This window comes from Lytechinus variegatus, chromosome 7 (assembly GCF_018143015.1).
Source record: "Lytechinus variegatus isolate NC3 chromosome 7, Lvar_3.0, whole genome shotgun sequence".
NCBI classification, from domain to species: Eukaryota; Metazoa; Echinodermata; class Echinoidea; order Temnopleuroida; family Toxopneustidae; genus Lytechinus; species Lytechinus variegatus.
This window is the reverse complement of record NC_054746.1, coordinates 17,251,781-17,265,711: the sequence shown is the minus strand read 5'-3', so window position 1 is coordinate 17,265,711 and position 13,931 is coordinate 17,251,781. Positions and strand designations below refer to the sequence as shown.

Sequence of the window (13,931 nt, the reverse complement as noted above, 5' to 3'; positions counted from 1 at the left end):
GTATTTTATTATATTAAATATGAAATATTTTGATTTTCTCGTCATTGTCATGTGACATGAAGTTTCATTCCTCTCTGAACATGTGGAATTCCATTATCTTAACATTTTGTGGTTCAGGCAAGGAGGTCCTGATCGTCAAATTTTATAAAAATTGAAATATTGTATAATTCAAACAATAAAAAACAAGAAATAACTGAGTGAGTGACATCATTGACTCTCATTTGGATGTAAATGGCTCGTTCATATAACTATTTTGTTAAAAATGAGCGTAACTTTGAAATGCCATATTTTTCTTATTTTACATCCGATTTTGATGATTTCTTATTTTACATCCAATTTTGATGAAATTTTCAGCATTGTGCTTGTCTGATTTTTCTCTATTGATTCAAATCAACATATTTCTGAGGTGGAATTGACCTTTAAAATATTAATTTGATGATTTAAAAGGGACATCCCCCACGTCACAGTAGATAATGATTACAATTATTTTGTATATTTTTCATGAAGAATTGAACCCAATTTTGACATTTTAAGAGGCCATCTATAGATGTGCCCTCCCCACCATGCTCCAGGGGTCAGTTTCATAAGGAGATACAATGATGGTAACTTTGTCATTATTGTAACTACCATGGAAACCTTGATTGCGATTGGCTGCTGAGCCTTGTTTCCATGGTAATTCACAATGACAATTTTACCGTACTAGTAACTGTGAAATTGGCCCCAGCTTCCTACACCTATAATGAGATAAAATTAGATTTTTAAATTGAAACCAGATCTTGAATTCAAGCTCACAAAATTGTTTTAATAAATGAATTTGACAAGATCCAAACCACATCCCCGAGATTCATATGCAAAGATCAAGAAAATGTCAAAACTTTCCCCCTATCATCAGCTTGTAATTGCAAACCATATGTACCTTTCTAAATTAAAAATCCACCATGACAGTATGATGATTAATCAATTACTTTTAAATATATCAATGCACAAAGGATGGTCAAGTGCACCCCAACAAAGTTTATTTCAATAAATAAAGAATAATTAACAAGCATAATGTAAAAAAAAAATTAGTAAAATCATATGTAATACTTGTAATACACAAGAAAGATCTGATATTTTGCAGATTTGACTATAAGGAAGCTCTCCATGGAATCACATTTTTTTTTTTTTAAATTGGAATATTCCACATGTTCAAGAAGGAAAGAAACCTTGTTTCGATTAAGAAGAGTATTAGACTTTTCTATTTATTAAATATACAAAAGAAAAGGTGAGTGGGTGGCATTCCCTCATTTGCATTCTGATAAGGATGAACATATATCTGTTTTGTGAAACTAAACTTGATTGTCATTTTTTTTTTGGGGGGGGGTCTTTTTAACACAATTTTGATCTGCATTATGCTTGTTTGATGTTTCTCTATGCATTTAAATCAAAGTTTGGTTGAGATAAAGAGATAGGGATAAAGAGGGGGCACTAGCGTACCTAGGGGGGGGGCAGAGGGGGTAGACTGCCCTCCTGACACCGCCCATGCATGCAGGGATGTATACCTGCCCCCCCCCTGACGAGTCAAAACTGATCCCTGGCCCCCTCCTTTAAGCTTAAAGACCTTTTTGGCCTCTTTTTTTTGCTTTTCAATTATTTTTCTGGTACGAAATCCTTTATTTGTGGTTGAAGACCTTTTTTTTGCTTGTCAAATTTTGTGGCGGACGAATTTGCCCCCCCTGTGAAAAATCCTAGGTACGCCACTGTAGGGGGAAGTGGTCAATAGATGGATTAAGACATATGCACATCATTTTCCCTCCCTAGCTTTTTGGGGCCGGGCCCGGGGGATGTATAGAAAAATGTAGTTGCCAGGTTAGATCAATGTCCCGTAATGTTTACTAGTTTCTTCATATTTTCTCACTCAATTAAAAGCTCCCTGGTATCTAGACAAGCATTTTAAATGTGTAAAGAGATTGTCACAACCCCCGCCAATCACGGCAGATAACATAAAGATGGGGGGGGGGTCAGAGAGAGGTCTGGGGATATGAGATGGGGCAGGATCGAGACGGGAACAGTTTGTAGATCCTATTATTTTCGTAAGAGACTCCAGACTACGGATTGTCCACTGGGTCCAGTTTCGGTGCACTCAAAAGTTAATTTTCTCTTAATTAATTGCAACCTCCAAGGCTTCAGGGTTTCAATAGTTAGGCGTCTTGGTGCCAATTATTTTAGTGTGTACCGTTGTGTTGATAATGGACATCCTACAAATTTTGTGGGTAATCATATAAAGCCTCTGTCCAATATACCACAAATTAAACGGCGCTCAAATGAATGAAAAAGACACGCAGAATTCCGGCCAACACTCACTTTCCACTCATGTAAAATCTTCATATAATTCCGATAAATTTATCGTTTCATGTTTTTGTGTCCACCCCCATGCCCCCCCCCCTAATTTACATTTTGTAAACTTTTGCCCTTTTTGCAATTGTAAGACCATATCTGGTCATTCTTAGCTTTTGGTAACCAAAATGTCTATCCCATCACAATTTTCTCTTATATTTTGGAAGTCCTTATCCCCCCCCCCTCTCTCTCTCTCCCCTCCCTCATTTGGCCTCTAAACGTGATGATATTGATGATTTAAGTAATGATGCAATAGTTGTTGTGTAAGTCAGTAATTAAGGGTTTTTGACGTCTTTCATTGTTCCTTTTTTGAAAGATAACGGTTTATATAAAAAAAGGAGAGAATTATTACGTACTGGCAATGCGGGGAAAACCCCCTAGCCCTATGACTGAGCAATGAGGAAATGACCGCAAACAATGTGTATTACCCGCGATGATCATAAATCAACTTTAATAAAACTTTGGGTTAAAAAAGTTTTTGTATTCTTAGCTGTTACAAGTTGAATTAGCTTGCTAATATTTCATGTTGCACAACTGTTTATAAGTGCCACGCCTTTTTCTGCAAGTCTTCCAAGTTCGAAGAGCGAGATGATGCAGGCGGCGCACGAGATAAGAGACTAAACGCCCTCTTGAGTTCTAAAATTTACAGTAATTCTGGACGTTCATCGTAATTCGGGAACGATAATGGTTACACTTTCTGCATGTTTTGAAGCTTTTTGAAGGAAAAGTAAATATTATCGAGACGCTAAGTATTGTCTTCGGATCTGTGATTTAAATTCTATCATATTTTCTTTTGTTTGCAGGCATGAATTCCTTGATTTGAATATAAAATTTTATGTTTTCCCCAGATAGCTAGCATTTTGTAGCAATCGAAGTTGCACCAGACAGACACCGCACACTACACATGCGTGACGTCACGCGCTGCAATGGCTGCAGCTGTGGGATGGAGTGTTGAGGAAGATGGAAGCCTTTCTGTTGGTGAGCAGACGGTTGGGATTGCTTATCACCCAAGGCTGAATACTGTCCTGGCAGTTACCGCCGAGCCTAGCATCAAAGTTTTGGATGTCAATTCTGGTGTTATCCTGAAGAAATCGTCTTTATCAGGTGAGAATTCAATGACAAAAATGACTGAAGCAAAATTGACATGAAAATTATTAATTGATAAGAAGGCGGGTCAGGTTAGCCGCTGGGATGGGTAGTCTTAATGTTTGGAGGGTGAAACTCTTGTCTAGTTTTTAGATGTGCATTCAGGTGTACATGAGGCTCGGGTCAATGTGAGGATTGACGTCGTAAGTTAATTAAATTGTGATTGGGATGGGGACCTAAACTTGAAGCTACAGCCTACGCACTTTGTTTTTACTTTTAGATGATAAAAGCTATGACAATTTAATATTTGAACAGATCGGACGCTGAATACCGTATTCTTTGGAGTATAAGCCACGGCCGTGTATTAACCGCACCCCTAAAATCTGGAGACTAAAAAATAAAAAAAATTGATATCACGTCGGGTTAGCCATTTTCACTAATAATCTTTGAAAGATCAAAAGATATGGCATGTTCCCCTAAGTCTGCGCAGTCCCCCTTGTCTGCACACATGTGTATCTGGCTATCTGCGCGATTCTAGTAAAAGAAGATGCGCAACGAACATAAACTTTACACATGCAACACATAGATAAATATTAAAAAATCTGACTCAAAATAGTGGAAAAATAATGAATTTCGGGCTTTTCATGTGACGACCTTAAAATGCAGCCTTTCTCATCAAAATACCCGAATTGTGTGCAAAGTAAATGGGTGTGAAGACATGGGGTACCATTTTTTTTCAATCTGAAAATGACTGCCGATGTTTTTTCCAAGAAAATCCTATATTTCTTTCAAATATTTTTGAGATATTTGGTACACTTTAATATAATGATATGAGGAACATCTTTACCTGAAAGATTTTGTGAAATAAAAAGAAATTCATGTTAAATTTTAACTCAAATCATTAGGTGCGCAGACTTGGGGACCACCATCATACTAATTTTTGTATTTAAAAAAATGGTTTCTTCATTCCTTAAATTTATTTTTCAAAGAATATATATTATTTCTTTGTAGAACAAAGAAAAAAAAAAGACCATGAAATGACAGTATTGTAGATCAAACTTATAGTCTAAAAAGGGGAAAAGAAAATAAAAATGTTGAGAGAAACTGAGGGGGAAAAAATGAAGAATAGAGAACATATTTATTGCCTGTTTACTAACGGATTACTATTACGATTCCATGCCTTTGTAAAGCATTTTGCATGCATGCATTTTTTTTTAATTCTCAATTCTCAGAAAAAAAATAAATCAGTCATGATCATTGAAGCATTGCAAGTTACACAGTTACACTTCATGATCACAAAAAGGTATGAGAATATGCATTATCACACTTAAATAATGAATGATAATCATTAATTCATGACTGATCATAATTTGCAACTAGATGGAAACAGACCTTAATTTCATCATTTTTAGGGCAAGGCCAGTTTGGCCTTGAAATACCTCATATTTTTTAGGGCACCAAGGCCAAAATCTTTTTCAAAGAAGGGCATCAAAGGCCATTTTTTTCGGTATCCTTGTTTTTAGATGTTGATTGTATTTAAACTTGTACAGGGTGCTACATAACCTTCTTTTATTTCTAAATAGTTGGACAATACTTGCCCGAATATATATTTCACCTGCCCCCCAAAAATATTTCAAAACAAGATTTTACCATTTAAAGGAAAGAATTGTTCTTCTATGGACATGTACTATTGCCTTTCCTCTCTTTTTAACATGAACTGATGTACCTTGGTATTTTTTTTTTTCAAAGTGATTTTATCTTGCCGGCCATGACCAAAATTAGTGTGTTGATAAGCCATTTGAATGATTTTATCTCTCATTTATTTTCAAGTACTTTTGTGACCGCTTAAAAAAAATGGAATTAAAAAAAAAGTATTAAAGAGAAAGATGGAAAGAAAGAAAAAAAATGAGGGACAAGTACAGAAGGAGAGAATGAAGAAAATAAATGAACAGAGAAAAAGGGAAGGAAAGCTAGGAAATAATAAGAAATAAAGAGAGAAGGAATGGAAAAAAGAAAGAGAAAAAATCAGGAAGGAAGATAAGAAAGAATAAAGGAAAGGAAAAGAAAAGAAATGAAAGGAAGGAAGGAAAGAATGAAGTGAAGAGAGAGTGAAAGCAAGAAAAGAATGACAGTAGGAAAGATGAAAGAGGGAGTAACAGAAAGAATGAAAAGAAAAAAGGAGAGGAAGGGAGCAAAAATTAAGAAAAGAAAGAAGAAAGGAAATAAAAGAAGGAAAGTAATAAAAGGAAAGAAAGAACAAGAAATGAACAGAGAGAGAGACAGGATCAGGAAAGAAAGCTAGGAAAGATTTACAATAAGATAGAACAAAATAAAAGCAAGCAGAAAGGATAGAAGAAAGGTTGAAGAAAAAAGGATAGAAAAGAAAGAAAAATGAAAGAAAGAAACCAATAAAGAAAGAAATGAAGGAAGGATTAAAGAGGAAAAAAAATAGCAACCAAAACAAATGTAATCATCTTACAGAAATCTTAATGATATTTTTTTTTTAATGATATATATAAAAATTGTTAGAAAACTAAAATGTATTAAAAACGAATAGAATTTCAAAGCACAATATTGTCAAACTTAAAAATTAGGTGAAACATCGCGGCATCACACCTACACAGGCTAGACATCTCTCCTCCCATTGCCGTGTCTTCTTGTTATCAGTGCGAAGAAGACTCAAAACAAAAGCTGAACAAACTAGACCGATCTAGTAGTGAAAACTCAATTACTTCCTCCTCCGATTACATCACCAAATCATTAATCTGAGAATCCATTACATGTAATTATAAAAAATTTCCTGCTGACTTTGTGATTATTTTGTTGGAAAACTGTTAATCATGTGAGATTGTTCACTTTGATTCAGTTTGCAAATCTCCTCCGATCATGCAAGCCTGCCACACACCACACAGGCAGGCAGGCCAGGCCACGTGCAGCAGCTAGTACATGTACACTGCATGCTGACTTTGCGTGTGTGTCTGTGTAGATCCAAGAAAATCACGGAAAATGGCTTGCAGTTTGAATTGAGGGAAGTTGTTAACTTTGTTTTTTTTCTCTCTCTCTTCTGTATTTTTGCTTGTGAAATATTGGAGAACTTTGTAAACTTTAATCTTACAACGAGAAAGGGCATGACCAGTTTTGAAAAAAAAGGCACGTCGGCCAGTTAGAAAAAAGGAAACAGCATTTTTGGCCGTGAATTGATCAGTTTTGTCTCACCTTCATAGCAGAGTGAGACTATAGGTGCCGCTTTTCCGATGGCGGCGGCGTCAACACCAAATCTTAACCGAAGGTTAAGTTTTTGAAATGACTGCATAACTAAGAAAGTATATGGACCTAGTTCATGAAACTTGGCCAATCAAGTATTACTGAACATCCTGCCTAAGTTTCATGTCACATGACCAAGGTCAAAGGTCATTTAGGGTCAATGAACTTAGACCATGTTGGGGGAATCAACATCAAAATCTTAACCTAAGGTTAAGTTTTTGAAATGCCATCATAACTAAAAAAGTATGTGGACCTAGTTCATGAAACTTGGATATAAGGTTAATCAAGTATCACTAAACATCGTGCATGAGTTTCACGTCACATGACCAAGGTCAAAGGTCATTTAGGGTCAATGAACTTTGGCCGAATCTGTTGAATTACCATCGTAACTTTGAAAGTTTATGGATCTGATTCATGAAACTAGGACATACATGTATTAGTAATCAAGTATCTTTGAATGTCCTGTGCAAGTTTCTGGGGGGGGGTTTCATGAAAGGACTTGTCGGACGTTTTATCCGACAAGTCCTATATTATACGACAGTTACCATAGGAACAGTGCCTCTCAGCCAATCAAAATCATGGAAAGATGTCAGATCTAACAACTTGTTGGATGAAAATATTGATGAAACACTCCCCAGGTCACATGATTAAGATCAAAGGTCATTTAGGGTCGATGAACTTTGGCCAAATTGGGGGTATTTGTTGAATTACCATCATAACTTTAAAAGTTTATGGATCTGACCTATGAAAATTGGACATAAGAGTAATCAGGTATCGCTGAACTTCCTGTGCGAGTTTTAGGCAAATGATCAAGGTCAAAGGTCATGTAAGGTCAATGAACTTTGGCCATGTTGGGGGTATTTGTTGAATTACTATCATACTTGTATCTCTGTAAGGGTATTGGTCTAGTTCATAAAATGTGGACATAAGAGTACCAAAGTATCACTGAACATCTTGTGCGAGTTATAGTAGTTTTCAAAGTCAGCACTGCTGCTGTATTGAATCGCTTGATGCAGGTGAGACCTCCAGAGGCATTCCACTTGTTTGTAAGGGCATCACAGCCAGTTATCGGCCGTCAATTAATTTATGCCCTGTGGAAAACAAAGGCTATAGGCCTACTCAGCGCGACACTGATGCCGGTCCAACGTTCCTGACCGGTAAATTTTGCTGTCAGGCCAGTAACTTTTCAAAAATAGCTAGATTTACAGGTCCGACATGACAAGTAAAAAATATGGCATTATCCCCCCACAAAAAAAGAGGCCAAAGTGCATCCTTAAAATTGGAAAGGTAAGAAAAAATTGGCAGTTCAAAGTTACTAACATTTTGAGTTTGCCAATTCCACTGAATAATTTCTGAAAGATCAGAAGAATTATTACTGATTTTTGTATTTTTATAAATTGTTACTTCATTCTTTAACTTTATTTTTCAAAAGAATATGAATTATTTCTTTGTAGAATAAGGGGAAAATACCATGAAATGGAAGTATGAAATCTCAAAGTTATAGTATAAAAAGGGAAAAAGTTTTGAAAATTTTGAGAGAAAAGGGAGGAGAAAAAACAAAGAATAAAGGACATTATTCATTACCTTTTATTTTTAATTAAAATTTTGCAAAAGATAATCTGTTTTTTTTTTACCAACAAATAGTTGTATTAAATATTCTTTTTATCTTGGTTGTTCCTGGACCATCAACAATGAATATATGTAGTCGGCTTACTGAAGGCTTTTTAATGTTTCTTTAAATAAACCGCACTCGACTTAGAGGGGAAAAAGATGCAGTTTATGTGATAGAAATGATACTTATTCTCTTTTGTAAATTATGATAATAGCTATCTAAAATTGACAAATGGCTCTCATGAATTATGTTGTGTATATGTATTGTTTTTAGAAGGATAACAATAAGTAATAAAAGAAGGCAAAATAAACTTTTTTTTTTTTGACCAGTAAATTTTAGGTTCGGACCAGTAAAAAATTAAAAAAACTGTGTATCTACTGGTCCGACATAATCAAATCATACCTGTAGAATAAAAGGGTTAGTGTGGAGCCCTGCTATACTGTTCTCTTTCATATGATATATACTTCATTAGATTTTATGAAAGCCAGGTTATGAATTTATTACTTCCAGCATAGTTCATCCACTCATTTTATAGTGTTTTTAATGTACCTTGTACAAATAATTCCTGTGTACACTGTACATAAGTAATGTGTACTACATTTTGCTTGCAAGCCAAGGGCCCTGTCTTACAAAGAGTTATGATTGACCCAATCAGTCATAACTCTATGAAAATCCATCAGTGTCATAATGTTTTCTATAGGAAATTTGCAAAATGTCCTTTGTAAACAAAGTAAAACACATCAAATTGTCAAGAAATCAATGAATTTATGGATACACATTCATATCTAGAATTTTTTAAAATAAACATGCATTTTATATGTTGACTTTGCTGGCTTTCCATAGTTGGTATTGATCAGATCAACTGCAACTCTTTGTTAAACAGGCCCCAGAAGTGTTTGCATCTTGTATTATACTGCTAGATAATTAATCAAGAAATCTATTCAACTCTTTAGTAAGAACAGGTACCCCAGCCTTTGTCTATGCATGGAATGTCCCCAAAATAGAGCAATATTGGACATATGGGACAGTGCATGTGCTTGTATGAACTGGGCTGAAGCATTGGTGTTTTATTGTTATTTTTTACTAATATTTAAATTGTATAAACTAGATAACAAATACAAACTGAAAGAGATAGATTAGAAATATCATTTTGAAGGGAATTTCTTCATGTAGATGTCATTGTCAACACACAAATATGACTGAATTAGACTGATTGCTGCCTGATACCATACAACAAAAGAGAAAAAGAACTGGATGACATCTTTGGTTTCCCTCATTTACATACTTGCCTTGGATGTGCATAATCTACATGTAGCTGTTTTGAGAAATTTTAAAAACAAAATACCAAAATGTCATAACTTAATTATTTTACACCCGGTACGGGTATTCTTCATTTATAAATTTGATTTGATTTATTCAAATCAACCTTTTTTTTTGGGGGGGGAGGGGTGGACTTGGCCTTTGAGAACAAAGGAAAGGTTGCATTCTGAGATTGTTAATACCAAAGTTGAAAATAATCAACCTCGTGGCTCCAGACCCTACATGAGTTGGAATAAATTATTAAACTTATAAATGCTGCTTCATCTTGAAATAAGCTCTGTCATTAGGGGCCATATTGTTTGTTGTTTGCAAATTTGTAGCAGAGTAACTAAATGTCGCAAACAGAACAAAATGACTGTACCCATACACCTGGAATTTAATGTTTCGGGCCTGCTCAATAACATTTTTTATAGCTCTACTTGGATGATTAAAGGTCTGAAATTTGCAAGTTACGATATATAGTATAACTAGAATTAGATCCTGAAGTGGTTGATATTCTCATAGCTATTGGTGACACTGGATTTCTTATGTATTGCTACACATGTATATATTAGCGGTCTGGAAGAAATTACATCAAAACTCATAGCATCAGGTGGTCACCAAAGGACCCCTGCTTTGATTCAGCCCTAATCAAAAGGGCAGTTCCATGACATTTGCTCTAGCAATGATTGCTCCGTTGGAAAAAACTCTATTGCAAAAATTTGCGATCCTCATTTTAAACCTATGCCCTTGGAGATATTAAGACCGAAGCAAATTTCATGTCTTCCAAAAGGGCACAAGAATAACTAAAGCCAGCGAGAGGGGCATTAAGACCAATTAGTAGGGTAACAAAGGCCTTTGTCATAGCCTTGGGATATTTAAAAGTCCTGATTATGTTTTGTTGCCATTAACATGTACATCTAACAATTCTATGTGTGAATGTTTAACATTTACAGCACATTTTAATCTGAAGTATGTCTATCATAAAGTTCAATAAATATCTTCTGTACCCATTTCATAATATTACCTTCTATTTTCTTTCTTGATTTGTTTGTTAATATTGAGAAGCTCCTGCTAGCAGACATGTAGAATGCCGTTATCTGAGTGGATCAGATCAAGTGTTCCTAACTGATGGCTACTCTGTGGGATTGAGGAAAGATCTAGGTGGAGTTCTCCTGCTAGACTCTGCTCTACAAACCTCAGTCACTGACACCAACAACGATGTCATGGTTGAAATACCTTATTCTGAGGTGAGGAAATGAATTTTATACCAGCTATCAGCCTTCACCATGCCCGAAAAAGCCCCTTATCAATAAGATAGTACTACACATCCAGCAATTTCTCTTTGCTTACGTGCAGAGGTTTCTGTTAATCCTACTTGTTATTATTACTCATGTTAGTTTATGCACACAGGGCATTCTCTTGATTTGGATTAGGGCTGCACGATATTGCATATTTGGGTATTTGATTCACAAGCTTGGAAAAACCATGATATACCGATATATCATCTCCATGGTTGTCAAAATTGTCAAGTCATGTTCATAATGCATACTACTTTTATTCAGTTAAGACTAAAAGAATGGAGAATGAGAAATGATTTCCCTGGGATCCTGTTGAGGATTGGAGTGATGTCTGTGTTTTATAGCATATTAAGGCAAATTTCTTGTCTGAAACACTTTGAATCCTCATTGTTTACAATATCCTGATTGGTGAGATATCCTGGACCCAATATCTTCTATTGCAGTTTCCTCTTCACAATATTTCATTATTATTGTCTTACCATGCAGCCCTAATATAAGTATTCATATATTGAATATGTAAAGTGACATAACAACCTCATTGACATTATCCACAAGAGAAATCCTATTCTCTGAATGCACAATTAATGGTATATTTGATAACAATAATCATGCACTATGTATTAATTGCTTGTTGGAGCTCAACAAATTGTTTGCATCAGAGCATCTGTAACAATGACTACTTATTTTTAGCTGCTTTGCAGATTTATATGATTCTCATTTTCTAGTAATCTCTGTCAACCTGTCAAATAAGCTGCCAAGAGGTGCTGTAATATCAACAGTTTTTTCTACAGAAGCCTTGTGAATGACTGCACTTATTCATACACACATGTACATACTTTTATCTGTTTTGAATTACAGGCAAGTCAGCTTCTGGCATGCCTCAGGAAGAACAAGATTGCCAATTCAGAGACTGTCATGGAGAGTATCGAAGAAGAATTGGAACGTTACAAACTTCCAAATGACCATGCTTACCATAAAACAACTAAGGTAACAGACATCAATTTACGGATTCTCTTTCATTCATTGCTTGTTTGGATAATATTGGCATGCTGAGGAGTTTGCAGTGTTAAATGAATCCTGGTATTATGAAATGAAACCATATGAAAGTAGATCAATATGTTTATGTGTTAAAGAATTAGGACTTCGGATTGTGTCCTTAGCTTTCAACGATATCAATGTCCTTGTTTTTGTTTGTATTTCATCAACATGTAGTTACCTGCTTGAATTAACTTCTGATATTATTAATCATATAGGTCAAAACCTCTGGAGACTGAATCGTGCAAAATATTATTTATCTTTCAAACTTCAGCTTTTCTGAAACAAATCTTTGTTATCGTAAGAGGTTGCACTTAAGCAGATCGTGACCTTTACAAGCAGTTTTAATGTGATCATTCAGTGTGAATTCTATTTTGAAATTTATAGCTCTGTTTTTCTGATTTGACCATTTATTACTATATGATGCAGGTATAAATGCATGTTTCTTCTTTTAAAATACAGTCAAATCTGTATATATATATATATGTGTATAGACCACCTACTGTATATGGGAAAAACATTCTTTATTTAGAGGTGGTCTTTATGGGTAGGTTCCTGTAATCGTTTTTCATGGGAAATTCTATGTAAGGGAATCAGTATTTGTGGGCTTTAGAGAGAGATGATCCGTCTATACAGGTGATCGCTAAAGCAAGTATAACTATATTAATCTCGTATATAAACTTGTTTTGTAGTGGGCTACTGTTCATCTCCGCCTACCCCATGCTACCCTCAAGAAGGTAATCAACGCCCTTGTGGTTGAGCTAAGTCGTACCCACCAACGGGTTTCTGCTCTTCCAATCTGTACCGCTATCTTGGATCGTCTTCAGAGACTCTATCCTGACGGACAGGAACCCTTGGTTGTAGGGGGAGATAACACCATCGAGAAGTCCCAGATGTACAGTGAGGCTACCCGGAGACAGACATTCGCTCAGTGGCCCCACATGGACTACAAGTAAGAAAACTTTCCACTCATAACCTGCAGGGCAATTCCATGAAATATGTAATTTGGATCCACTGTATATGGGAATATGGGAGCTTCCTAAAAAAGGTTTTCTATTTCATATGTAACGCTTCTAATGCTATCTAGCTTGAGCAGATCATGGAATGAAGTAAGAGTGGTGACAAATGGGATTCAGACGTCTGAAAATGTGGATTTCGATATGGAAATGTCATTTAGATGATTTAATGTTTTTATTTTGTTTTGAAAAGAGAAGTGATGTAGATGTATGTGTATCAAAGGATATACTGTATACATATATATTTTTGTTGTTATTACAGGTGGGCTCTCCCTGAACCTATGGCTCAAGCTGGCTTTTACCATCAGGTACATGTTCTGTGTTATGTTCTTGTCTTTTGTAGTACATATATGAATATGTCAATTCATAATTTATTTTTTAATTTTAATTACTTTATACCACTCTATATATTTTTGCAATGTTAAGGAAATCTTTTTACTTGTGTTCATATTCTTATATTGTTAGAGATCTTATTGCAAAAGGGGAACTTTTTTTTTACTGTTTATGGCATTCTCATATTATTGATATGAACTTATTCATTTATCATTATTTTTTTTTATTTTAGTCTTACTGCCTCTCATGATATGTAATGGCAAATAAGTATCAGTTTGAAAAACATGATGTGATTTGTCAGATTTTAATCTTGATTATCTTGTACCTTTGTTGTTTACAGCCCTCGTCAATAGGTGATGATAGAGCTATGTGTTTTACCTGTAGTGTGTGCCTTGTTTGTTGGGAACCAACTGATGAACCTTGGTGAGTAGGATTTCTTCTCTGCAATTTTGTTAACATTGGTTACCAGGATTGTCAACTGAATTTGTTTTCATGTTTTCAAAATATCACTGAAGATTCACAATCCTCTTAAACATTCAAATGCTCTCTTCTTTGGGAGAGTCTGAGCCTATGATGATTTTTGAAGGATAAATGGAACCATACTGTTGA

At 35.2% G+C, this 13,931-nt stretch overlaps 1 protein-coding gene across 7 annotated transcripts in view; it reads left to right on the top strand.

Moving 5' to 3' along the window:
- The first annotated feature begins 2,993 nt into the window (after positions 1–2,993).
- LOC121418596 (baculoviral IAP repeat-containing protein 6-like) overlaps positions 2,994–13,931 on the top strand; it is a 59,416-nt gene continuing 48,478 nt past the window's right edge. For all 7 annotated transcript variants that reach the window (XM_041612551.1, XM_041612546.1, XM_041612552.1 and 4 more), the window contains exons 1-7: positions 2,994–3,103; positions 3,225–3,480; positions 10,706–10,887; positions 11,797–11,925; positions 12,666–12,925; positions 13,252–13,297; positions 13,663–13,745. In XM_041612551.1, the coding sequence (XP_041468485.1) occupies positions 3,303–3,480; positions 10,706–10,887; positions 11,797–11,925; positions 12,666–12,925; positions 13,252–13,297; positions 13,663–13,745 (878 nt within the window). In that variant the 5' untranslated portion in view covers positions 2,994–3,103; positions 3,225–3,302. The remainder of the gene's footprint in view (positions 3,104–3,224; positions 3,481–10,705; positions 10,888–11,796; positions 11,926–12,665; positions 12,926–13,251; positions 13,298–13,662; positions 13,746–13,931) is intronic.